Source organism: Cyprinodon variegatus, unplaced genomic scaffold, assembly GCF_000732505.1.
Source record: "Cyprinodon variegatus isolate N-32 unplaced genomic scaffold, C_variegatus-1.0 Scaffold591, whole genome shotgun sequence".
In the NCBI taxonomy this organism is placed as follows: domain Eukaryota; kingdom Metazoa; phylum Chordata; class Actinopteri; order Cyprinodontiformes; family Cyprinodontidae; genus Cyprinodon; species Cyprinodon variegatus.
The window spans coordinates 125,343-149,682 of NW_015151044.1; the positions used below are offsets into that span (position 1 = coordinate 125,343).

The following is a 24,340-nucleotide window of genomic DNA, read 5'->3' on the forward strand; positions in this document are numbered from 1 at the left end:
GACAATAACATCTACCCTACGTTATATGAGCCTCTTGAAGGCTGCAGCATCTTCAAATAATAATAATACATTTTTAATAATAATTGAACTTTATTGATCTCACATTGGAGTAATTTACCTCTGCATTTAACCCATCCAGAAGTGGGCTGCCATTGTGGGGCGACTGAGGAGCAATCGGGGGTTAAGGGTCTTTGCTCAGAGACCCAGAGTGGCAGTCTGTAGAAGTAGGGTTCGAACTCAGAACCTCAGTATTCAATGCTCAAAGCCCTACCACTAGGCCGCCACTGTCGTAATAAGGATGATGAAGTGAGAGGGAACTTTGCTGCAGGCCCATAATCCCAATCCTAAACAAACAGCTGGATTTACATTGGAAAGGCTTAGTTTAAAAGATATTCATGATTTTTATAATGACCCAAAATCCAGATTGAGATTTGGAGCTGTAACTTCAGCAAAATATAATGCTATATGCATATATAATGACTCAGGATGGTTATGTGCAAACACATTACTTTGCAGGGTTTTATTAAGAAAAATGAACATCATGTTTATTTTGCTTTTATTCATCCACTTTAAGAAATGTGAAGCTTATAAAGCACTGTATCTAAATAATGTCTTTAACAGCTATAAATGTCCCTCAGTCAATTGACTGGGTTAAATCTCAATGTTTTTGTTTTGTGACATGACTGCTGAGCAGTGACTAAGTGAGAGAACATTTTGCAAAGCTCTCTCTTGCAGAGAGAATGTTTTACTTTCTTCTCAAGCAGTTTTTTGTTGGCTCTCAGTGATTGTGCCACTGAACTTCAGAGAGACCAAATAAACCAAGATAATAGCCTCTCAAATAGTCATTAGCTCATATTGTTCCACATTAAACTTGCATATTACCACAAAATCTTACGTTTTAATTAACAAATGTGCCAAGATAAGATGCCCATATTTCAATCACTTTAGATCTGATATTGACCCAATTCATTTATAACCCATTTGTAGATATAACATTTGCACAATTTGTACGGATATCTTTATCTTGTCTTTCTTTTTATTTAGGACCATATCTTTGCACTTACTACTAATTCTATTGGAATGCCTGTGTATAAAGTTGTGCATGGCGCAGGAAATTTTGATATCTGGTTTGCTCCCATTACTAATCAGCATTCTGGTGAGGTAGTGTGATGGTGAGACAACCTCTAGAATTCAGGAGTGGTTGTGTGCTTGATGCCATTGAGCAGTTATGGGATCAGAGCGTGTTGTTAATCCCACAGTGACCAACGCGACCATGTTGGCTAACTTGTGACAAATGCTGGTTGAAGGATGGGACACCATTACCCAGCTTGTGACAACCCTGAGGAGCTGTCAAGCTGTTGGAGCTTTGATCACTTCTCACATACATCAACAAAACTCAGGCATGTCTACTCTATATGTCATTGTAAGTTACCAATACACATATATATGCTGTTTCTTCAAACTTTCAATCATTTCACCAATAGATGACTCTGAAGCTGATTGTTATGGAAAAAAGGTTATAACTATTTTTTTTTCTGTACTGAATGGTTTCCGTGATTATTATGATACATCTTCAAATTTTAAGTCAAATTTTGAAGATATTTTTATGCAAAATTAAAGAAAGTGTGTAAGGAAATGGTGTTGGCCTTGTGGTTAGAGCAATGCACTTGTGCTCTGAGAAGGTTGGAAGTACCTGGTTTTGATCCCCACAGCCTGCACTCTGGGTCCCTGAGCAAAGAGCCTTAACCCCAAACTGCTCCCTGGGCGCCACACAGTGGCAGCCCTATACTCCCCAAGGGGATGGGTGAAATGCTGAGGTACATTTCTCCAGTGTGCGATAAGTAACGTTCAATTATTATTTAAAAAATATATATTAATATTATAATTACTATATTGACAAAAACTAATGAGTTTTATTTAAAAAATGTCAAAACACTGAATTTCATATATATTTATATATAAATCTCAACTGCCCTGCTGTTCCAATGTCCTGATAGCTGATTGCAAACTCTACTCCTTTGTGAGAAAAATAGTCAAACTCGGTATTCCACAAATTGCCTGTTTGGTCAAGTGTAGTTTGTCAAATGCCTAAAATATTTTTTGTTTGTTTGTTTTTCTGGTATACAGGATACCAAATTAAAAAGCCAAATAACCGGCTTTCTTTCTTAATTTCTTTCTTAATCATCAATGTCCCCACCATTTAAAGTGAAATCAAAAAGCTGTTGCAAAAAGTGGGAAAAGATTGACCAGACTTGATTGGTTTATTTATGTTTACGCTATATTTGTTATAGCTGTTGATCTGCTTATTTCCCCAAACTATAACTGACTAAACCATATATTTATCATGTTTATTACACAGGAATAACCTGCAGATTAAGTGTTTAATTTGTCTATAAGAGAATTTCTTCTTTCCAATGTTTTTCTTTGCTACTTATTGAGCGCTTCTTTATTTAATAGGTTTAGTTGAAAGGAAACAAGCACAATAGCATAGAAAGCTGAATGAAACTACATGCCTGTATGATGGTGCTTATAGGTTAAATATAATTGTTAACTAGGCCTATTAACTTTTTACCTTCACTTTTTATGTTTTCAATTAGCTTTTTCCATTTTTTTCTTGACTTGTTAACATTTTTTTTCTTCAACTTAATTTCCTGTAGGTAATATATCATTCAAGGGCTCATCTAATTGGTCAAATGATCAAATAAGATGTACAGCCATGTAGCAGCATCTTTGCTGAATGGCTGGATATAGATCTTGTGCTTCTAGACCTCACTGAGGGATGGAGGGACACCATTTGTAAGGGGTATGCAAGGGAACAAAAACGGTTACTTACCCTATAAAGGGTTAAAACATGATATTGACAACATTTGCAAAATCATAGATATTAAGCAAAAACAGATAAAAACATAACATTTTTTGATATAGCCAGAGTTTAGTCTGTTTCTTAAACATGCTGAGGTTGGTCACAGGTTTTAAACTGACAGAGAATGAGCTCCATGAGAGACTACTTTGAGCATCAGAAGCTCTGCAGGAGGAGACCTTACAGTTAGTGCGTACATGTTAGATCTGCTGTCACCATTGGGCACCTGTATACAACTGCTTAACGGTTTGCATACATACATAAATCCATTAAACTTTAAAAAATACATTTGTGAAAAATTGTGATTTATTATGTTAGAAAAATCCAAAACAGGAATATAGAAATTATGAATTTTGTTTGGTTCTGGGTTAGACCACACAGTAGAAATCAATGAAGTCAGTTTAAAGTCCCCCATAAGGATAGCGGAACATAACGTGTGTGTATGTGGTACTGTGAGCACATATTCGCTGGAGCCCAGGTCCGCGTGGGCACATTTTGCGAGCTCAACTTCAGGATTTGTTTCTTTCACGGTTACTGCCGTGTAATTGGATCTTTTGTCCTCTGAGTTCTGCCTGTTTTCTGTAAGCGTAAGAAAAGCAGAGGAAGGGTACAACTCCAAGCCCAGTTGCGTCTACTGAGCTGAGCCCCACTCACCTACAGTATAAAAGATCAGGCCAAGCCTGAATAGGCCAAATACACACACCTATAATCGCGCACGCTCGCATGCTTGTGTCACTTGGCATCACCTCTATTGTGCAAGTGTTAAGTGTGTGGGATTGAGATGTTTGGCTCAGAGAAGAGAATCAGATGCTGTCACAGCACAGAAAGCCTCAGAAAATACAGCCAAAGGTTTTTGGATTATGCTTTTGGATTTTGCAGCTACAATCAGCCTTGACTATCTGAATAAAAGATTTGGAGAATTCTAAGAATGTTGCTCATTTGTTCCCTGCATGGGAAAGTTTTCTGAATGAGCCCTATATCTGTATTGCAGTTGTCACCAAAGAAACCTCAGGGAGGGTTTTTTTGGTTAGCCAAACACTATTTTGTATTCGCTACACAATAGGGGTTGGGGAAATGGGCTTGCTGAGATGGCCAGCAGCCTCCCCTCCCACCCCAGGTCTGTCCCTGTGTCTAAATGAGGACAGAGGATAAACAAACACTGTACCTCAGATTACTGGGCGGAGGAGAAGTCTGCCTGCTTTGACAGATCACTGCTCCTACTGTCACTCCCTCCCTCCCTCTTTCTAACCATCCAGCTCCAGTCCCCCCTTCTACTGTCAGTTTTCTATCGTCCTAACTCCTGGGTGTAACAGCCCTGATGTACATTTATCCCTCCCCTTCTGTTTCCCTCCTTCTTTCTCCTTCACCCCACCTTAACACTCGTTCCTCACCCTTTCCTTCCCGCTCTGGATTTCCTCTTTTTGTTTCTCTTACTTCTGGCCCTCGTTTTACTTTATCTGGGGAGCATCAAACCGTGTTGCTTTAAATCATGGGAAGATATTGATCTGGGCAGAGTGGAGGTAGAGCAAGGTCACCTGCCCCAATTTAAGAGAGACTTGAATTTTTTGCAAAAGGCTTTGATACAGAGCTTCTCTTGCTCTCATTGTTCCATAAAATCAGCTTTTCGTGTGAGATCCATACACCTAGTCTGACAAAAACAGTTTGTGTTGTTCTGTTTAATTCTTTCTAATCTGTACCAGCTGACGACTTGTTTACATTACATGGGATTCCAACATAAAGCCCTTTGTGTTTGCTTTCTTTGCATGGGACATGGACTAGATCCTCCTTACATGTCTAATGCCAAAAATACAGTAGAACCGGACTGCCTGTCAATCAATCTCTAAAATCCAATTAGGGTCATTGGGATTAAGCCCCTCTACCCTACTATGTGTCAGGGAGTCGGTGTCTAACAATGGATCGTGTCGGACCATCCTAGTGCACCTGTCCACACTGCCACTGTGTACAGGCTGCAAAGAACATCCAATTAACTGCAGAGATCATACTGACAATATTGAACTTTTTTAAAGTGTCATCTCTCATCACCACACATCAACTTCTCTTTTTAAATGGACTCAGCATGCACAATATTTGCATGTAAAACTGGTTGCTTTACAAAAACTATCTGGGTATATTTCAGTGGCAATTTTTTTTAGTTTGACATTCCAAGATACATTTATCAAGTCTCTTTTTAAACTCTAGAGGACAGAAAGAGCAGCAGCTTTCATATTTTAGATATCAATAGGAAGAATTGGATTCAGAAAAGTTTTTGGGTTTCTTTTAAGTAACCTGCTGTGTTCTTTTCTTCAAACTGTTGAAAGTTCCTGGACTTACTTGAAGTAATTGGATGTCGGAATTGGTGATAATAATTACCTAAAGCTGCTGCTGAAATTTGAACTCCGAGTTGCTAAATCGATTTTTATCAGATCCCAATCAGTTGCGCTCATAGAGCTGCGCTAAAAAAAAAGTTGAAAACATTTTCACAAACAGATAAAAAAAAATTCTTAGTGGCTGATGCCCCTTTCAAACAGTACAATACTTAAAAAGATTGCACTGTTGGGCACGATGCCTCTCTCTATCTGGGTTACCACTTCTTAGGCAAATTGAGAACAGCAACAAATAAAAATAAAGTTGTAGGAATAATGTTAATTTTTTCCATTAATACCATTTCAGCAGCAAAGATGCAGAAAAATTAAATCTTTCACTTACAAAGTAGTGAGAGTATACCATTTGATATTACCTCAGGAGTGTCATTGAGAACTTAACTACCTAAAGCATGGTTTAAAAAGTGCTCCTCTCCACAGCTACTTCCATTTCTCCTAATTTGACAGTGGATAGGTTCAACATTTAGTGTTTTTTTAATACTGAATAATCTCAAACTAAAAGGGTCTGAGGTAAATGTTTTCCACATTAAATTAACTTTATCATGTAAGTTTTTCTTCTGAACTCATCATTATCCTATAATATGATTCGTTTAGTCTGCATTGTTCTACTCAAACACATAAAATGAACAAAAAAATGAATTTTTTTTTTCTTCATCAGATAAAGGAGTAGAAAAGGCACTTTAGTGTGGTCCCAGTATCTCTACGCTGCTCAGTTTTGGTTATTTTACATCTAATTTCAAAGCTGTGGAAGAGAATGAAGTTTCAGGAAGCCTTGGCTAACAAGATGACTTTAAGCCCTTTTTCTGCTAACAAACTTATGAAGTTTTAGGCAATTAGCTACTTATAACAGGATATTCAACTTCAGAGAGCTGCTTTTCTAGGGCTTAGAACCCTGTAAGTCTTAACCCCCTTTTAGTGGCAGATGGAGTAAAAGAACTAAGTTCTTATAAGGTCAGCTTGCTTCTACAGCCTGTAGTCAAATTCAGTCGTGTATCAGGAATTTTATGGACTAGATTTCTATTCTGTGCATAATATTACTGAATTTCTACTGGATTTTGTTTTTGGGATCAAAAAGTACTTTTGAATTGAATTAGTTTCATTATATTTCTGTTCTTTACACGTTGTTTTCATAAAATTCTGTAATCCGTAAAAAGCACTGTTTTCTTTCTTTTTAAGACCCCTTCAGACATGACTAAAAATACAAAAAATGTGCTTAACAGAAACAACATAACAAAAATAAAACAAAATAACTTATTAACTGAACTAGTCCAAAGCAAACAGTTATGTAATGATGATTAGTGGACACTAGACTTTGAAAGACAAATAAGCATAGATCCTGATCAGTTATCCCAAAAATGCTAATCATATACAGAAAAATAAAATGAATTAACTGTTCAAATATATTTTTAATTCACACACCTTTTATAAATTACAGCAATGGGAAAAACAAATTTGAGATAAAATCATATAAAATCATTATAAAGCTAAAATAAAATGTCATTATATATATCAGACATTAAACATAGTGTTTACTAAACCTATTTTTTTCAGGAAATGTTTGGCTGCAGGAAACATTTTGGATAGATGTTTGGCACAGTTACACCAAAACCTTGACTTTGTCCATAAGGCACTTTGTAATGAACATAGCGGTGTGTTTAGGAAAGTTAATTAATTGAAAGATCAAGCTGTAACAAAACCCCCATTACATAATGTTGCCACCCCGTGTTGGTCTGTTGGGATGGCGTTCTCAGGTTAACAAGCTTTCTCGTTTTTCCACCAAAAGTTTCCTTGAATACATTTAGCTTTTTTTAATGTAGGTTTTGTCTTCTTCCTACCTGAGTGGCATTTCAGACAATTTTGATAAAAACTTTTTTTTTTTCATTGTGAATAACACTGTTGCCAACTTCAGCCAAGTTCTTCACAAGGTCCTCTCTTTTGTTCTGCTGTTGCTGTGCTCATTTTGCACCACATGTTCTCGTATCGAACGCAGTATGACATCTTCACATACCCATGGTGTTTATACTTGATTGATTTCCCCTCAGGCATCTAAAACCACTCTTAAAAAAAACTGATTGGTGGTTGTCAAAATATATCCAGCTGTTGTTTTTGCAGATTTTTTTTTTTTTTTTATAAAATAGATGACTATGTTTCAGGTGTATCATAAATCCAGAGCGGGGCCCTTTAATTTTTACTGAATTCTTGTTAAAAAAATCTATTGGAAGCCATAATATTATAATAATCATATAGATTTCCCCAATTTATTTAACAGAATAGTATATAAAGTATATAAAAAAAAAATGTCTGTGTTTAGTTATGTTTGCTTTTGGTAGATGATATAATTGTGGTAATCCTACCTGACCTAAAACCCACAAAACGTTTGTCTAATTTCATGCTGGAAAGTAAAAAAAAAGAAAAAAGTATTTTATATATAAGAAAAATATGAACCAGATCTCAGCTGTATAAATAAATAAATAAAAATGGAAATTTAATGTTGGGCTAGTCTACATTTAGATTTAGTGCCTTCACATCTGTCAATACCTCTGTCCTAATTCAAATAAAAAATGCTTATCTATATTTAGATACATTTTAGTGGCATTAAAAAAGGTTTATTCTCATTAAAAAAGTACCTATTGAATGGACCTGCAAAAAAATTATAAAAAAAAGCTAGAAGCTAGAGTCTGGAACTGAAAGATAAAAGGGAAGTTTGGTGCTAACTATTGTAGCTGACACACTTCTGTCAATAAACTGATTTTCCTCCAATTCTTGTATATCTGGTAGCAGGACAGCAGTCCAATTAGATGACCTATTCACGCAGTAACCAAAGTTTGACTTAACTCTGTGAAACGGCAAGACTTTTAGAGCCGGCTAACGGTGTTACTCTATAATTACGCTTCTCTGACAGGTGTCTGCTGCCAGAACACCATTAGTTAATGAGCTGCTCCGTCTCACCTGCAGCTCATTCATTTGCGCTCCCCCTCTGCTTCCTCTTCCCCGCTCTTAAGGTTCTTCCCTCTGCCTCTGCTGGGGTGGGAAAGAAGGAGGACAGGGATTGTAGCTCTTGTATTTGTGCTCACTCAGTAGGAGTAGGGAGTGTCAGGCGTGGTAGTTTAACATTCCAGGAATCAAACCTCATGGATGTGTGATTCTGTCCATTGTGCAGAGGAGGGCAATGAATGGCTAACCATCTGCATAGCTCTGGAGACATTCCCCCCCAAATACAAATACACTTTGAAACAACTTGCAACACATTATCTTGTGACAATAACAAAATGAAAAGAAAGCATTTGATTTGTGTTGTGAGCTGTTGGTGATGTTAATGTTCCAGAAAAGCTACTGTGTGGACTGAATTTCTAAATTCTTCAGCCAGCGTGCCTTTACTTGTAACTGGTAAACATCTTACATGCTCCGTGTAGTCATCCTTTGCCCAGCTTGTGCAAAAAGTGTTCAAGTAAGTTGCAAGATGGCTCTTCTCCAAAATGATTTCCCTCCACACAACAGAGGATCCTCGAGCCCTCTCTCTTTACATGCATTTTCACTGCTGTACACAAACACAAGCGCACGCTCTCCCAAAAACACACACATGGTGCCATCTTCCACGCACACATGTGGGTGGAAGGAGAAGGAGAGCAGAGGAGCAAAGGAAAGAAAGAGAGAGAGAGAAAGAGAGAAGAGAATTCCTAACCCTTTCCCCTTGGCTGGTGGAAAGTGAAACTTTTGAGTTTTTTTCTTCCTCCCCCTCTCCTCAGTGTTTGATAGTGTAGCACTGGCAGCCTCTCTGTGCCCCCCTGCCCACTCTCTCCCGTTGTGTTCTGGTGGCCCAGCTGCTAGCAGGGTTGCAGTTGTACGTGAGTGGGTGGGTGAGACTCGTTTCCTGTGCTCCTCAGGGCTCCGCTCCAACAACTACTCCAGCGCGCTCCGGCCAGGGGCCACGGGGGCCGCTATTCATAACAAAGAGGGCGCTGGTTCCTCTTCTCCTCTTCCTCTTCTTCCTCTTCATCTACCACCATCACCACCACCACCCCATCTGCCATCATCAACATCAGCATACTGCCCACCCTCTCCGCCCACACCTATGCACCCAACTGAGCCTCGGCCCCTGGAGGCCCCCGGGCTGCGGGCCGGGGCGACACCGCTGAACTCAGAAGGACTGGATATGGAAGTAGAAGAGGCCCCAGAGGGCACAGAGCCCTCCGCCTTACCTGAGGTAAGCACACTGAGCCTGGCTTAGCTCCATGTTGGAGGCTGCCAACTGGGTGCTACTCTGATAGATAGAAGTTTGTGGGAAGTAGTTTAGCACCCAGGGGGCACCTTCAGCCTGCTTCAACACACACTGGGGGCGGGAGGGTCCAAGGCATGGGCCGGTTATCTGTGTAAAAGACTGCTTAGTGTTTTCAAAAATTCGTTTTTAAAGCCTGAAGATCTTTTGTCAGACTTTTACTACAGTTTAATGTGAAATTTCCACAAAGTGCCAAAGCAACTGGTTTATTTCCTTAACATTAGGTTGAGCACACAGTGCTGCCATGCTACCCATCTCCCACCTCTTTCCAAACACTGCCTGTCAGCTGGCTTAAAGGATAGAACACCTTTTTCTTGGTTACAGGAAACACAATTTTAGCTGTTTTAATGTTTTTTTTTTTTTTTCAGTTTATTTAAGAATTAAACCATCCCTAGCTAATAATTTCAGGTAATGTGGCTCTAGGACTACAGTTGGCAGGCAACAAGCAGCATGTCTTTAAGGCAGCTAACAGCTGGGTGGCTCCTCAAGCATAGAACCATATAATTAACCAGCTAATATCAGCTTGTTATAGTCACAGCATTACCAATAAAAAAACAGAATGCCAAAAAGGTATAATCTGTCCTATAAACATCTGCAAACTACATCTACATCAAGTAGGTTTTGACAGTTTTTTCTGCTTAAACCAAGTAATCAAAATCCAAATTATATTTATAGTGGAAAAATAGTCTGAGGACATGGTTCACATTGGGGAAACGGTGGATTCCTTCCTTTAGTTTCTGCCTTCAGTTGTGGATTTAACTTCTTCTTGTCTTATTGACAGATAAGGTTAGGGTGGTGCAGGTGACAGATTGTGACCTCATTTACACTAATGTGGCCGCTGCTCCAGTCATGTGGAAAAAAAGGGCTGAACAGAAAAGAAAGGCTCTCCACTTTCCTGTTCATCCTTGTTCTGACGCTCAGTTATGGTCATCAGATGTGTGTCATGACTTAAAAAAAATATTTTACGAAAAAGCAGATGAAATAAGCCTTTCCTCCAGGTTTATTGGTTCAGATGGGGTGAGGTAAACATCTAAGGGGAGCTGGGAGTCGCTGGAGGTTATTCAGGCTTCTAACACTATTCCTCCCTTTGGGGATTTTCTGGAGGCGTCCTACTGGGAGGAGATCACAGAACACACCCCCAACTCGCTGGAGAGACCATACCTCTATTCCAGTACTATGGAATACTGCATAAAATCAGCTGAAGAGAAATGTCCAGATCTCCCTCCTGAACAAGAAGCCCCTGCAGCTCAATCCTAACTTGAACAGTGATGTAGAGATACAGATGATATTTTTACAACTGTTGTTAATCATGCAGTTGGTAACAATGTAGCTTTTCATTTTATGCTTAAAGTAATTACAGTACTTTTTATTGGCACAACAATACATTGTACCCTGGCACTTTAACATAAGGTTATCATACTTTGTGAATCTCATACTGGTCCATGCCTTGTTCAATTAGAGTTTATGGGGGTAGTTTTTCATCATGCAAACCCTGTATATCTCCTTCAGCCCCTCTCTATTTTTTTGTGTGTGTGTGTGTATTTGTGTGTGAATCTGCAATATTTCCTGCTCCACTGAAGTTAACAAAGCTGCCTGTTTTTGTTTGTTTTTTTGCCTTTCCTTTATGCTTTTGACTCTCTGTTTCTTTCAGATCGCTGTCACCCTTCCCTCTAGCCTCTTTTCTCAGTCTTTTAATATAGCCCGACCTGAGTTTGCCTTGAAGCAAGGAGACTTTGCATGGTATTAGAGATAATGTAGTTTATAGTGGTTACACCAGACATGACACCTTTAGTCACAATGGCAGCGTGAGCCCAGAGATAGCAGATAACGGGCAAAGGTAGTGTGATGAGCCTGAGTAGAATCAATACTAGAAGACAAAGAGAGGTTTGGTTTTGTGGCTCAGGAAATTGTTTGTTCTGCTCTGGGTGTGTGTGTGTGTGTGTGTGCGAGGAATATGTGGGCGTTTGTGTGTGTGTTTTGTGCCAGTTTGTGTGCGTGCAAGCATTTAGGAGAAGCATTTGATTTCAGTGGACCTGCCTCCCAACAAGCCTCCCTATCTCTACGGACAAGCCATCTGTTTGCCCAGTGCATGGTGTTCTGTTCTTAGAGAGGAGGAGGAGGAGGGAGAGTGAAGGAGCTAAGCAAACAGGCGGGGGTGAAGGAATGGCACGGGTATGGAGTAGATAGACAGGGGTAGAGGTTTACTCTGGTGCAGAAGGGATGGGATGGATCTTGACTGCACTTTACTGAAACCTTAGAAGGTTTATGGTAATCAGTCATAAATCTTTAAGGGCTATAATTGTGCATGTTTTTGAAACCTACAACTGAATTAAATAGTTATTTAACAGGTCTCTCTAGAACATGGAGACATACAAGTAGGTTATACAGGCATAGTCAGGTGCAAATGAAGCAGGGGTTTGAAATCATACAGGAAACTAACCCTCGATGTCTAGTTTTATATGTTATCTGTTTATTAAATGAATAGTTCTGGATTTTTCATAGGGAGATGCAGATAACCTGCAGTAGCTATCTCTCTCTGGGAGATATTTTAGTGTGAATACTGGATAGCTGATCCAGCAGCTTTAAGCTAATGGTCAACAAGATATGGACCAGGATGGCCCAAGGAGTTTTTTTTTTTCTGAACAACTCCAGTCTTAAAAAAATTAAATTAAATTCCAAGCAGTTTATGGAAATAATATATATTCTGAACCTTTAAATGTCATGTTTGCATTTGGTGGTTATTTACACTGAAACTGATTGCTGTGATAGAAGTGGGAGAATGTGTGATCTTCCTGTGACATACATACTCAGAAAAGGATTCCTAAAAGGGACTCAGTTACAGAAAAATATTTCTAATTCAACACTTTGTTTATAACTCCAAACATGGCAATTCTAGTGTGTTTTTTGTTTTTTAGACGGCAAACTATTTTATTGGTGTCATCAGATGCAGTTTCTTAATATTTTTCTGAAGTGTGATTGAGCAGAAATGGTTATGTAAGTAAAAGTCCCATATCTCTATCAAAAAAAAAACATAAAAGAATGTAGGTTAAACTGAATCAGCTTAGCACAAAAACAAGAGTAACAATCGAGATTGCAATAGAGTTGCATTTCTGATTTTTGTTTTAACCACGGACTTAATGAGCCTATACTTTGAGAACAACCAGATATCATCAAGAACAAGTCGGCCAACTGAGGATCTGTAATAAAGTAAAGCCCAGATGGAAGCATCCAGGAACTCTGAGCGTCTTTACATACAGATTTTCTACAGCCTCAGAGAGGAAATTAAATTCCATTTTAATGAAGTATAAAGGCTTAAAATAGGATATCTTAAGTTAATAGACTAAAATCTTTGGTTGTCACACCTGTCGGGAAGATTTTTTATTTTTTTTTGCCAAATAAATATATCTTTTAAAGGGTAGACAGAAAGTTGGGGGGGAAAAAGCACCGCTTTAGTTTATCCTCTCTCTGTATACCTGATAGGGAGTGTGGGATCTTATGAGAAAGAACAAAAACCTTTAAGTCTATGCTGAAGACATCCCGACAGCTCATCTCTGAACAAAGAGATAAAATCAAGATGACTGTTGGGCTGCTGCATTAAAAAGAGTCCTGCAAGAATTTCAAGTGTATAAATAATACATTTCTAAATCGACTGCAGATGTTGGGCATGGATATGTGTTTGCATGTGAATGTGCACAGTTATACCGAATTCATTACCCTTTATTTATACATAGCCAATAAAAAACAAATTTGATTTCAAGCCACTTTACAAGACAAATAGGTCTAGTTTATATAAAGAATTGTAAAATTAAATCTGTCCAATCTTTAAGACAGATTCTGCCCTGATGGGGAAAAGAGGAGGCACAGCTGTTCTTATTGATTTTTGTTCTTATTATGAATTTAAATGGGTGGACTCCATAAAAAAAACCCTTCAGGAAGTATATGTGTTTGATCACTCGATTAATCAAGGATTTTATATAGAGTGCTCATTTATTAAAATGTATGATAGCAGCATTGCTACTAACAACAGCAAATGTTAAGTGCTTTCAGTCCGAATAACTGTTTTTGACATAAAAGTTAAAAGCTCTGTTTTATTGATTTTTACACCGCTTTGGTTTTCTGAGAGCTAGTTACTCTCACCAAAAATGTTTTACACGCTTCTTTCAGGGTATGATATTCAAAGATTATTTGTTGTGCACCACCACCTACTTCTGATTCATGTGTAAATCATTCCAGTGTATGTAACCACACAATACAAGTTAGACAACGGTTTCAGGGTAACTAAAACAGTTTTGGCAAAATTCTGACAAATTCTAAATTTATGTAAAAGAAAAGGCTTTCAACAGTGATTTATATTTAGAGGTGTTTCTTATATATTTGATTTACGGTTTTAAAACAGGTTTTTTTTAGGGGGGGCGTCATATTTAATGATGGAAACAATTAATAAACTACCATCTATTAAAATAACAAGCCTTTATGCCTGTAGACTATCTTTGGTCAGGGTCTAAATTTGATCTTAAGGTGGCAAGTAAAGCTGTGATGTTGATATTATCTTTCACCACACAGTCAGAATAAGAGAAGTTCAGCATCCTGTTGTTTTTAATGACTAATAATATCTAAACTGAATGTTTTGCAAGAAAGGTTCAAAACTGCAACAAAAATCTAGTAAAGTGTTTAATTTGAAAATCAAGCATGTGTTGTAACGATGGTGGTTGTCCCTCTTTTACTAGAGGTTATCGTGAATTGTTAAGGCAATATTAGAAATAAGAAAGAGAATACTCCCCTTAACAGAACCTAGTTTTAAAATTCTAAAACCATCCCTTAAAAAATATCACTACTTAGGACGCCAATTAGAAAGATATTTCCTCCTAAAATACTATGACAGCTGGTTTTGTTGTTTATTCTTTCTAACCTGTTTTGATTAAATTATGACCCTTTTTTCTTAAGTTTTCATGTCTTTACGTCTTTCTTTTTACATGTCAATAAAAGGTCTGCTTTAAGAGTTTGTACCACCTTGCTGCCCTCTGCATGCTCAGACAACATTCTTTACAGATTGCATTAATCTGCCACATAACGGGTTGTTTTGTGCTTACAGGAGGGTGTAAAGAACAAAGACGAAATGAAAGACTACAGCACAGGTATAGTTCAGATGTTAACATATGGACTGTCTCAAAAAGTTGACGTTTAATTGGTGTTTTATGTTTTATTTTTTTCTTTCCCTCCTTATTTTAGACCTGGAAGGTGACCAGTCCCCTGTTGAGCGGGATCAGATGGGCCAGGGGAGCTATATTGGTGGCTCATCAGTGCCTGCATCAGTGTCTGAGGTTGGCAAAGGATCTAAAGGTCCGGGTGAGGAGGCTGGATCAGGGGAAAAAGTCCTGCCAGAGCATGGTGGCTTCTCCTCACAGGGGCTCTCCTGCTCCCTGTGCAAACGGCTGTTCAGCAGCCTGGAGCATCTCAGGGAACATGAGTACCACCACACCCTGTCTCTGATGGCCCTTTCCCTGGACTGGCCAGGTATGCCAGGTCCTCTCCACCAGCCTATCCAGCCCCGTCACCAGTCACAGCCCCAACCTCCCCTTTTCAGCCAGTCTCTCTACCGCCCTGCAGTGGGTGAACCTGTTGCGGCTCGCTACTTCTGCTCCCACTGCCCTGCCAGCTTCACCCTCAAATCAAATGCAGACCGTCACGAGAAGACCATCCACTTTAAAAAGAAGCTGATGCAGTGCGTGTACTGCCTGAAGCACTTTCGGGATCGCACAGACCTGCACCGGCACCTGTCTTCTGTGCACTCCAAAGAGAGAGGGCACACCTGTCCAGCCTGTGCCAAGGCTTTTAGCACCCAAAAGAACTTGGCAACACATGTTAAAGTGTGTTGTCAGGTGGCCTTGGTTCCAGGAGCTCTGCTGGGAGGCAGCACTGGAATGGAAATGTCCCAGAGTGGGCCGTCAGACCCACTGTGGCGGCTCAACCAACACCTAAAAGTTGACAGTTACGATGGCAGTATTGATGTGGAAGGCCTGTAGAGTCACTCATACCCATTTAAAGTTAAAATTGTACCTTCATTTGCATTTAACATTCATGCCAAAAAATACTTTGTGGTTTTATGCATTCAAAATGGAAGAATTTCCTGTGAACAAAAATGTGGAGAACTTTTTTTAAACTCCTTGTTGAATATCATGCCATTATTACTGTGCAAAAATAACCCATTTTTACTGATGTCACTCTGTCAGAATAGCAGAGTTGCTATGCAAAATGAACCTAACTATAAACCCATTAAATGTTTAACCCATAATTTATGCAATGTTTAACTAGTTTAGAGTAAAAAGCGAACTAAACCCATAACGTTACACTGCAGTGCCAAGTGGAGAGACAGGGGGTGTATTCTCACTTCCTCAGCAAAAACCACTAGTCTGACTCTATGGCACTAGTCGCCGCTGTGACTATGCTTTCATCTCCTTTTTAGGTAGAAAGATCTTAATCTTCATGTCCACCCATGCATTACATGCACAAAGACATTTAAACAGAGCCCTTACCTGTCAGGCTTTGTGGGTTACAGTTCAACCAACAACACCACCTGCAGGATTTTTGCAGAATAGCAGAATGAGAAGTAAATCAGTCTCTTTCACTTAGCTAGTATTATATAGAATAGAAAAAAAAGTTTATAAAAAGACAAGACCTTTTTTGTTTACAGAAGTTTGTCTTCAGCAGTTGTCTAACATGATTATGTTAAGATAGATAGTAAAGCTATCAGATGAGCACAGATGGAGGGGATTTACTATAGAAGACAAAGCCTGCTAAAACAATAGGCCTGCAGCAGATGGGGGTTGGTTGGTGTCATTTTCCATTAATATTCCAGCCACCTTCTTAGACCCAGATCCATGAGTGCCGTAGTGGCCGAGAAGGCCAGGACCTGGGCAGTAATCTGTCCTCCATGGCTCCAGCCCCCTCTTAACCTCTTGACCCCCACATCTGAAGTAGAAGTGGAGGCCGAGGGGCAGAGGCCCGTTAAACCAGAGGAGCTCAGTGATGTCACGGCTGCCCAACGATAATAGCGCTGTGATGTGCTTGGGGGAGAAAATGTGGAATCAAGTGAGACAAGTGGAAAAAATGCATATGAATAATAATAAGGGAGGAGGTGAGCAGCAGTTGGGCCGAACAAGAGCTTGACAATCATTGCTAATGTGAATTACACCAGGGTCTGCCTAAACCCTTTTGGTTTGAGTTTACAACAGATGTGCAACAAGAAAATACAGAAAAAAAACGTATTGAATATCTAAAAAAAAATGTTTCTCTCAGAGAATGTATGTATTTGGGATTTGTTGACATTATGTTCACATCAGACGTTGGTAACAAACCCATCTAATCCATGTGTACAGAGGAACAGAAATCTACCCAAATACTAACCTATATGCCATAAAGGGAACGACAAAATTATTCATAATGAAAACTAGTTTACATTTTTTTTTGCTTCAGAGCATCTCCTTGATGCAGCATCTAGCATGCATTACTCAGGAATTCTTAAAGCTTTATTTGATACAAACTGCCTTCAATCTGTACTGTTTAGTCTTTTCCACAGATTCCCATTTAAGTCAGATAACTAACGGAATCATTTAACAAGTTCTCTTTTTTTTCTCTTTAACTTTAACTGTGTGTTTGGGATCATTTTAGTGCTGAAAATCCACCCTGGTTTAATCTGCAGTCTATTATCAGTTATATCTGTGTAAACATGTCAATTTATTCATTTAATTATATGAAGCCTGCTAGTAGATAATACTGAAAAACATTCCATGCTGTTCCCACGTCAAAATCCACTGTTGGTGCAGTGGTTTGTGGGGTAATGCACAGTGTAATTGCATCTTCAAAAACAGTGGGTGCAATGACAAGGTAATTTCCATCCTATATGAGACGAAACTGTGTCTTATAACCCTTCTTAATTTTAGCAGCTTGTTTTAAATTTGGCTTTAACAGCTTTTTCTTTAGTAGTGAGATTAAATAATGACAGCTGGAGTAGTAGTGCATTCACTACTTTTTTCCTTTAATTTCAATTATTTCCAAAGTTCTTTCCAAGTGTTCCATGGCTGTTGGACGACTCTTCAGGTTGTCTTACAATGAGCCCACCATTGCGGTTTGTTTATGGAGAAATCAGAATCTTTCCACTTTTGGATTAATAACCCCGAAGGTGCTTAGTGGAACAATCTGAGATGCTCGCTGTCTGACATCTTGGTTGGTCTCTTAATAGGCCACACATTAGGCTTTAACCAGCTGACAGTCACTGGCACTGATAGGCAGTGTTTTGCTTTCAGAATAATTATATTTTCAGTTATTTCTCATCTTTTTATGCATTTATGCGATTTTCAGCTGTTTAGGTTTAGCTATTTTGTCTTTTTACTTCACTCCATATAATTGAATTTATGCAACTGCTTGTTAGTTTTTTTTGTTTTTTTTTTATTGGATGATGTTGTTTTTACCAACACCTGGTCTGAACTTAATGTCTATAGGACCATTAGAAACATAAACCGAGAAAAAAAAAACTGTTCAATACTAATTTTTCCTGCTGTATTTTTGTTCATATAACTTACCCATAAAGAGTTCATGTATAAACCCATACTTTGAATGACATACCCATTAAGCAGGGATACCTGCTTTTATCTTTCTAGGTGCTCCTTATTAAAGCAACACTTGAGCCCATAGGGGAACTTTTCCCTTTTTTGCATTATACACACAGGAAACTCTGAACTGCCAAAAGCTTTATGAAATCCCATCTTCAGGTAGCATATTTTGCAGCTGAAACAGAGTCCCAGGTTGATTGAACTCAGGAACTAAATGGAAATTCTTCAGAGGTAGTTTTTTTGTGGTTTGGTCTTTATGAGTTTGAATGAGTGTTTTTATGAGTACAGAAAGATGTGTCCAGATATAGCCTCGATAATGTATCTTTGCAATCAATGTACTGCTCAGACCTCTGTACTTAAAAAAATAAAACATCTGTAGATTTCATGCTGTGATTAAATTATTGTTGAAAATTGAGATCTTTTTTGTGTCCTTTTTCTTCCCCGTCTGTGTTGTGCACACATACACACAGCCATTTTTAAAAACTCTTATTTCAGAACCTGAAAGCCTACATCTCTTGTGCAGTTTATTTGTCCTTGCATGTTTTTTTCTTCTGTTTTTTTTTTTTTCAATGTGCTGTCAATTGTTTAACGAGAGCCGAAGCTGATGGAGGTAATTACATATGATGACCCCCTCCTTTGTACGTACAGTAGAGGTGTAAAGTGTGTGTGATGCCTTTAAGACCCGTCACTGTGAAGCAGAGCCTCCCCTCAACCCTGTTGCTGATTTTCTTGTCATTGTCTGTGTTTGTCTTTATGTCTGTGTTCTCGCTGTCCACACAAGAGACCTTCTAGCGCACCTTAGGCACACTCAATGTAGTGTCATGTGTTTATAGTATCACTATGCCTTTATTACTTTAGTATGGAAGAAGAGCTTGTTTCCAGGGCAACTGTAGCTTTGCCTGGGATAGGGATGACCATGGGAATTGATGTTACATTTCTAGCCCATGTTGCTAATTAAAAGCAATATCTGAAAAGAGAAGGCATGTTGTTTTCTTTTTTTTTCTTCAAAGTTAATCTTCTGCTCATTCCTTCTCTTTCTCTCCCTCCTCCCTTCTGTCCTTGCAGTGAATGACTTCACGGTGATCCGTAAAAAGTTCAAGTGCCCCTACTGCAGTTTCTCTGCTATGCACCAGTGCATCCTTAAGAGGCACATGCGCTCACACACCGGTGAGAGGCCCTATCCATGTGAAATCTGTGGCAAGAAGTTCACCAGACGGGAGCACATGAAGAGGCACACGCTGGTGAGTGCCATGTTGCAGTCATTGCACCATAGGAGGCGTCCTGTTACAAATATATATCTATGTGTCTGTACATCATTTAATTATTCAATTTGTGAATCTGACAAATATAAGTTAATTTCTGTTCATATATAGATATCCCCATAACTCTTTTTCAGCCACTTTTTGTTAGATAAATTTTCATTAGCGTGTTTCAGAGTCAGGTTGAGTATGGAAAATGTATTGCAGAGAAAAGGCAGAAGCGACAGGGATAACTGCAGCCTCAAACAGACTGTATATCATCCTTTCTTTATTAGGCTTTTCCCACCAATATCTGAAAAACTCTGGTTTTCCCTGTTTCTTGCAACCCGTTTGCTGATCCAATTTTTCCTTCCTCTTAATTTTCCACCATTTATTGGATACCACACTCTTGGAACCTGCTGCTTCTTAAGCAATGACCTTTAATGGGTTACATAAGTTAATAGGTGACGTTTGTGGAGCAGCAACTGCTAGACAACTGTGAAGTCTTCCTGTTAATAGTATATCCTTAGCAAAGATTAGGAGTTAAATGTATGCTTTATGAATTAGTCTCATGCTATATTAGAATTTTCAGATTTAAAAAAAGTGTTTAATTACTTGTGAAAAATAACTTCAATTTTTTTTTTTTTTATTGAATCACTGAAATAATAACTTTTCAGTTAAACTCATATTTGTTTGAATGTACAATTATGCGTTATCCAAAGTGTGAATTAAAAACATGAAATTATGTGTCTTTGTTACACAGGTCCACAGCAAGGACAAGAAGTATGTGTGCAAGGTGTGCAGCCGGGTCTTCATGTCCGCAGCAAGCGTCGGGATCAAACATGGCTCCCGGCGGCATGGGGTCTGCGCAGACTGCTCAGGCAGGGGGATGGCTGCGCTGCTGGACCACAACGGGGAGACGGGTGGCGACATCTCCCCCGAGGAGGAGCTGTATCCTGGGGATCGGTTTCACGACGACCAGGCAGAGTGCGATGGCGACGGGGAGGGGGAGGAAGAGATGATGGTGGAAGGGGACAGTGAGATTTTGGGGGAAGGGGAGGAGGAGGCGGGGAAGTGGAAGGACTCAGGGATTGCCGCCGAGGCACACAGAGCACTGGACAATGAGAAGGAGGAGAGTGACTCCTCCGCTCATGAGGGGGAGCAGCAGAATGGGAGCGAGAAGGACTTTGCCTGGATCTCGTAGAACCTTTCAAGCCTCCTGTTTGTGGCTCATCAACCAATCTCTGGAGATCTTCTCTGATCTCTCAGGCAGATTCCTCTGCTCACTTTACCCACTCGCCCCACCCACTGTGGGCAGGCCTTCCTTTGGAGATGCTGTAGGGTGATGCACGACAATGATCGAAACACTCAAATGCACACACACACACTTTCTCAAGCTTGACCGCCATAGAAGAAGAGTAATCAAGAGATGGCTTGAGTACAAGGCTTTTTTCCGCTTACCTCCTCCTCTACAGATGCAGTGTTTTTGTGGTTTTTTTTTCTTCTTCTTGAGGGTTCAGGCTGGAGTCCAGCTGTTTTCTGCTCTGTCACAACAGGAATCAGGCTGCCAAGGAGGTGGCCGGGGCTAGACTGCAACTTTGTATGTTTGCCATCACAATCATTGCAGAAACCAAGGATCATAGACAGAGTAAGGAGAGGACAGTCAGGAAAGAGGGGGTCTCAAAGCCAGAGTCTAAATCTATTGCAAAGATTGAGTGTCAGGGTGGGGGCCTGGGAACCCCCAAATGACACATTTTTCCTTTTTGAGTCCTACTGCCACAGACTTGCACTTTAATGACAACTGACTCCTATCAAAGTCCTGAACCCGTGGTTTACATTTTTTGATCTGACATTTACTTACCTGAACAACTCGGTGACCGCACCTACCTTTAAGGATATACCTTATGTCCTCTCTGACTGTTATCGCCAGATAGAAATCACTGAATCTTTGTGCAGATTGCTGTTTATAGAGCCTATGCCTTTTTAGTGGGGGGTCCTTTATCTTTTCTTCTCTTAAGTTTGCTGCCTGGTTGCTATTGATCCATTCCAACAGAAACTGGAGATTTGTACATAAAGATGTTAAAGAAGGGTGAAAAGAAGGCCGTGTGAGACAAAGAGGAAGAGAGAATAAACTTTGCTCTTAGAAATTTGAGAGTTTGAGACGAGACGTTTCAGCTCCGAGAGTCAATGTGAGCACAGAGTGGAACTACCTTACACTAACAAACACTCTTTGTCTCTCACGCTGAAGTTTGTGATGATAGGACCTGAGAGGCAAGTCTCTCACACCTTTTTTCCCCCCCTCCCTTGTTTCATTCTTTCTTATTTTAATTTATCCTTCCTCAGACTTGTACATTCAAGTTTCTCCACACGGAATATGCAGACACTTTTCACAATGACCTTTTTTTTTTGTGCTTGAGTTTCTCCTGCTTTGTAAGGTGTTAAGAAAAAGGATCAATGTTGTGCTTGAAGTTCAGAGGTTTCAGTATTTGTATAAAATTTGATTTGTTATTTATTGAGAAAAAGTCTTTTCCTTTCTGTGTGTTTGCGTGTGTGAATGAGGGTCCGGCGTCCAGAAAGAGTCTACACTGATTTATAAATTTATTTCTGATTTTTTTTTTTTTTGTTTTGTTTCTTTTTCTTAGGGGGGTGGGGCAAAAGTTGTGGACAATTCAAGTGAGGTTGGTGATATATGTCTTAATATAATGAATATCAGAACTATGATTATTGTTGTTGATGTTGCTATTATTAATTATTCATATTAAGTGCTGGATGATAAGCTTTACTGTGTGTTTTTCTTTTATTTGATATTTTCTATCTTGTATAAAAGGAAAGCTTTTATACTTTTGCCTTGTTGTGGACAGCAAGCCATGGAGCTTTTTATCAATCTTTTATCGTGCTGGTTTATGCTTTATTTTTTTTGTCATATTTCTTTATTTTAACTACTGGGGGAAAAAACACATTCACTCTTCTGCTCCTCTCTTAGATATTGATTGAAATGGTTTTTTTCAGCTTATGCTTTTTACATCTCTAATGTACACTAATTGATTAATACGGAACCAAAAAAAAAGAGAAAAAAAAATGTCATTCTAGTACTTTTGTATACATGAAGTGCTTTTGTTTCGCAGTTCGTGTTTAAACGAGTGCTTTTTGCCTTTATAGCTGTGGTTAACATGTTTCGTTGTTGGGTTGTTTTTATATATTTTTTTTCACAAGCCTGTTGCTATCCCTTACAATCAGATTAAAAAAGTGCACATTTTGGTTTTGTTTTCTGTTTTATTCTTGTTCATTATGAAGAGCTGTGTAAGACGGCCGGCTTGCTTTTGCGGACTGCACCCTGAAAATCAAGCAGATGAGATCTTTATTTTATTCGTTCACAGTTCAAATAACACACAAGTACAGATTAACACTCCTCTTTTATGTGAGTGTGTGCAGTCTGGATCTCATTCTGCAATAAAGATTAAAAAAATGGAAAGGAAATGCTGCAGCTGTGATGGTTAAACACATCAGGCTCTGTTGCAGGTGCCATGGATTGTACTGCTGGTCAAAAGAAGTTAAAAACACAGCACAACACGTGATGCTTTCTTCATTTATAACAGCTCTGTTATTCATTGTATTTTTGACCCATTTTTTAAACTGTTCTTTTTTGGGGGTTAAAAAAGACAATAGGGTAGAAATTTTGATGAATGTTAGTAATGGGTGGAAAAGGAGCCCATGATCAGAGACAAATCTGTCCTGTGGTGCTGTTATGGCCACTTAGAGACATCTGGATGTATGTTTGATTTCCTCCCGGAACCCCTCACCTTACACTTTACTCTCTTTTCACATGTGCTGTATGTGCTCTTCCTCATTCCGGGTTGTACTTCAGGAAAACGTCCGCCATTGACCCCTTAATATGTGCCTCAATGACATTTTTTTCACCCGGGTGCTTGCGAGAGCGTCTGTGTGGAAAGATGAGAAAATAATGGTGTCTGTAGGTAGAGATTATCAAGACTTTTTTTTTTTTTTTCTCCAAACGAGACAAATCAGAACTGGGCAACTTCATCTTCCCCTCTTTCCTCGACCTATCTGTGGTCCTAACTTGCATGTCTGTTTTCATTTTTTTCATACCAAAGCAACATCTTCTGCATCTGTGCACGGCGGCCTCATTCCACAGTGCAAAACTGGAACTCTTTGCTCTTTTTGCAGATGAATATGGGTATTCTTTGACGTGTACAAACTGCAATCCTCATTCAGCCTGTATAGCTTGACTGACATGTGAAAATCATGAAGCCATAGATATTGGTATATCTATATTCTACTATATTTCAAAAAAAAGAAAAAATTGGCGCTTTTTACTTTAGAGTTTGTTCCTCTACTAAGAGTGATGTGTGTATACCTTCATATATATGGATTTATATTACTATTATATATTATTTATTTACTCTTTCAAGTTTCAAAAGGTCTTTTGTTTAAAAAAAAAGGTCACACTTGAAGCTTGAGGTTTGTTTTTGTTTTTGTTGGGAATATTTGTTCAATATGATACTGACTTTATAATGATTATTATCATAATCCTGTGTTTGTAACAAAATGTGGTAAATAATCAGAAAAAAAAGAAAAAAAAACTGTCCTGTTTTTACACCTGCTTTGTTTTTGGGCAGATTTAAGTGCTCTTGTGCTGATATATTATTTTGGTTGATAGTACTGATCACAGAACATTTCTTTTGCTGTCCTCCATAAGCCTTCTGTTTCGGTGTTGGGTCGAGACCGCAATTCGTCCAAGCCTCTTTCTAACTTCATGTTTAGTGGAAGAAATAGCTTACCTTTTATTTGCAAATCCAATCAGTCTCAATAAATTTTGAAATTGCTGCTGTAAAAACATTTACTTTGTCTCCAGTGCCTTCTTTATGTTTCCATTTTAGAAAGTGAGGTTGCCTTACTTCCTTCTGTCCACTTGGGGGCAGGCTAGACAAGTCAAAGAAAGCAAGGTGGAAGGAAAA

The 24,340-nt window shown here is 38.9% G+C and overlaps 1 protein-coding gene across 2 annotated transcripts in view; it reads left to right on the plus strand.

Moving 5' to 3' along the window:
• zbtb46 (zinc finger and BTB domain containing 46) overlaps positions 1-24,205 on the plus strand; it is a 92,097-nt gene extending 67,892 nt beyond the window's left edge. The window contains exons 5-7 of one of the 2 annotated variants that reach the window (XM_015392446.1): positions 9,126-9,445; positions 14,610-14,652; positions 14,747-17,961. In XM_015392446.1, the coding sequence (XP_015247932.1) occupies positions 9,126-9,445; positions 14,610-14,652; positions 14,747-15,540 (1,157 nt within the window). In that variant the 3' untranslated portion in view covers positions 15,541-17,961. Of the gene's footprint in view, positions 1-9,125; positions 9,446-14,609; positions 14,653-14,746; positions 17,962-19,191; positions 19,368-20,127 lie in introns of those variants that run through there. The other variant, XM_015392447.1, reaches the window with a different exon arrangement.
• Positions 24,206-24,340: the final 135 nt, after the last annotated feature.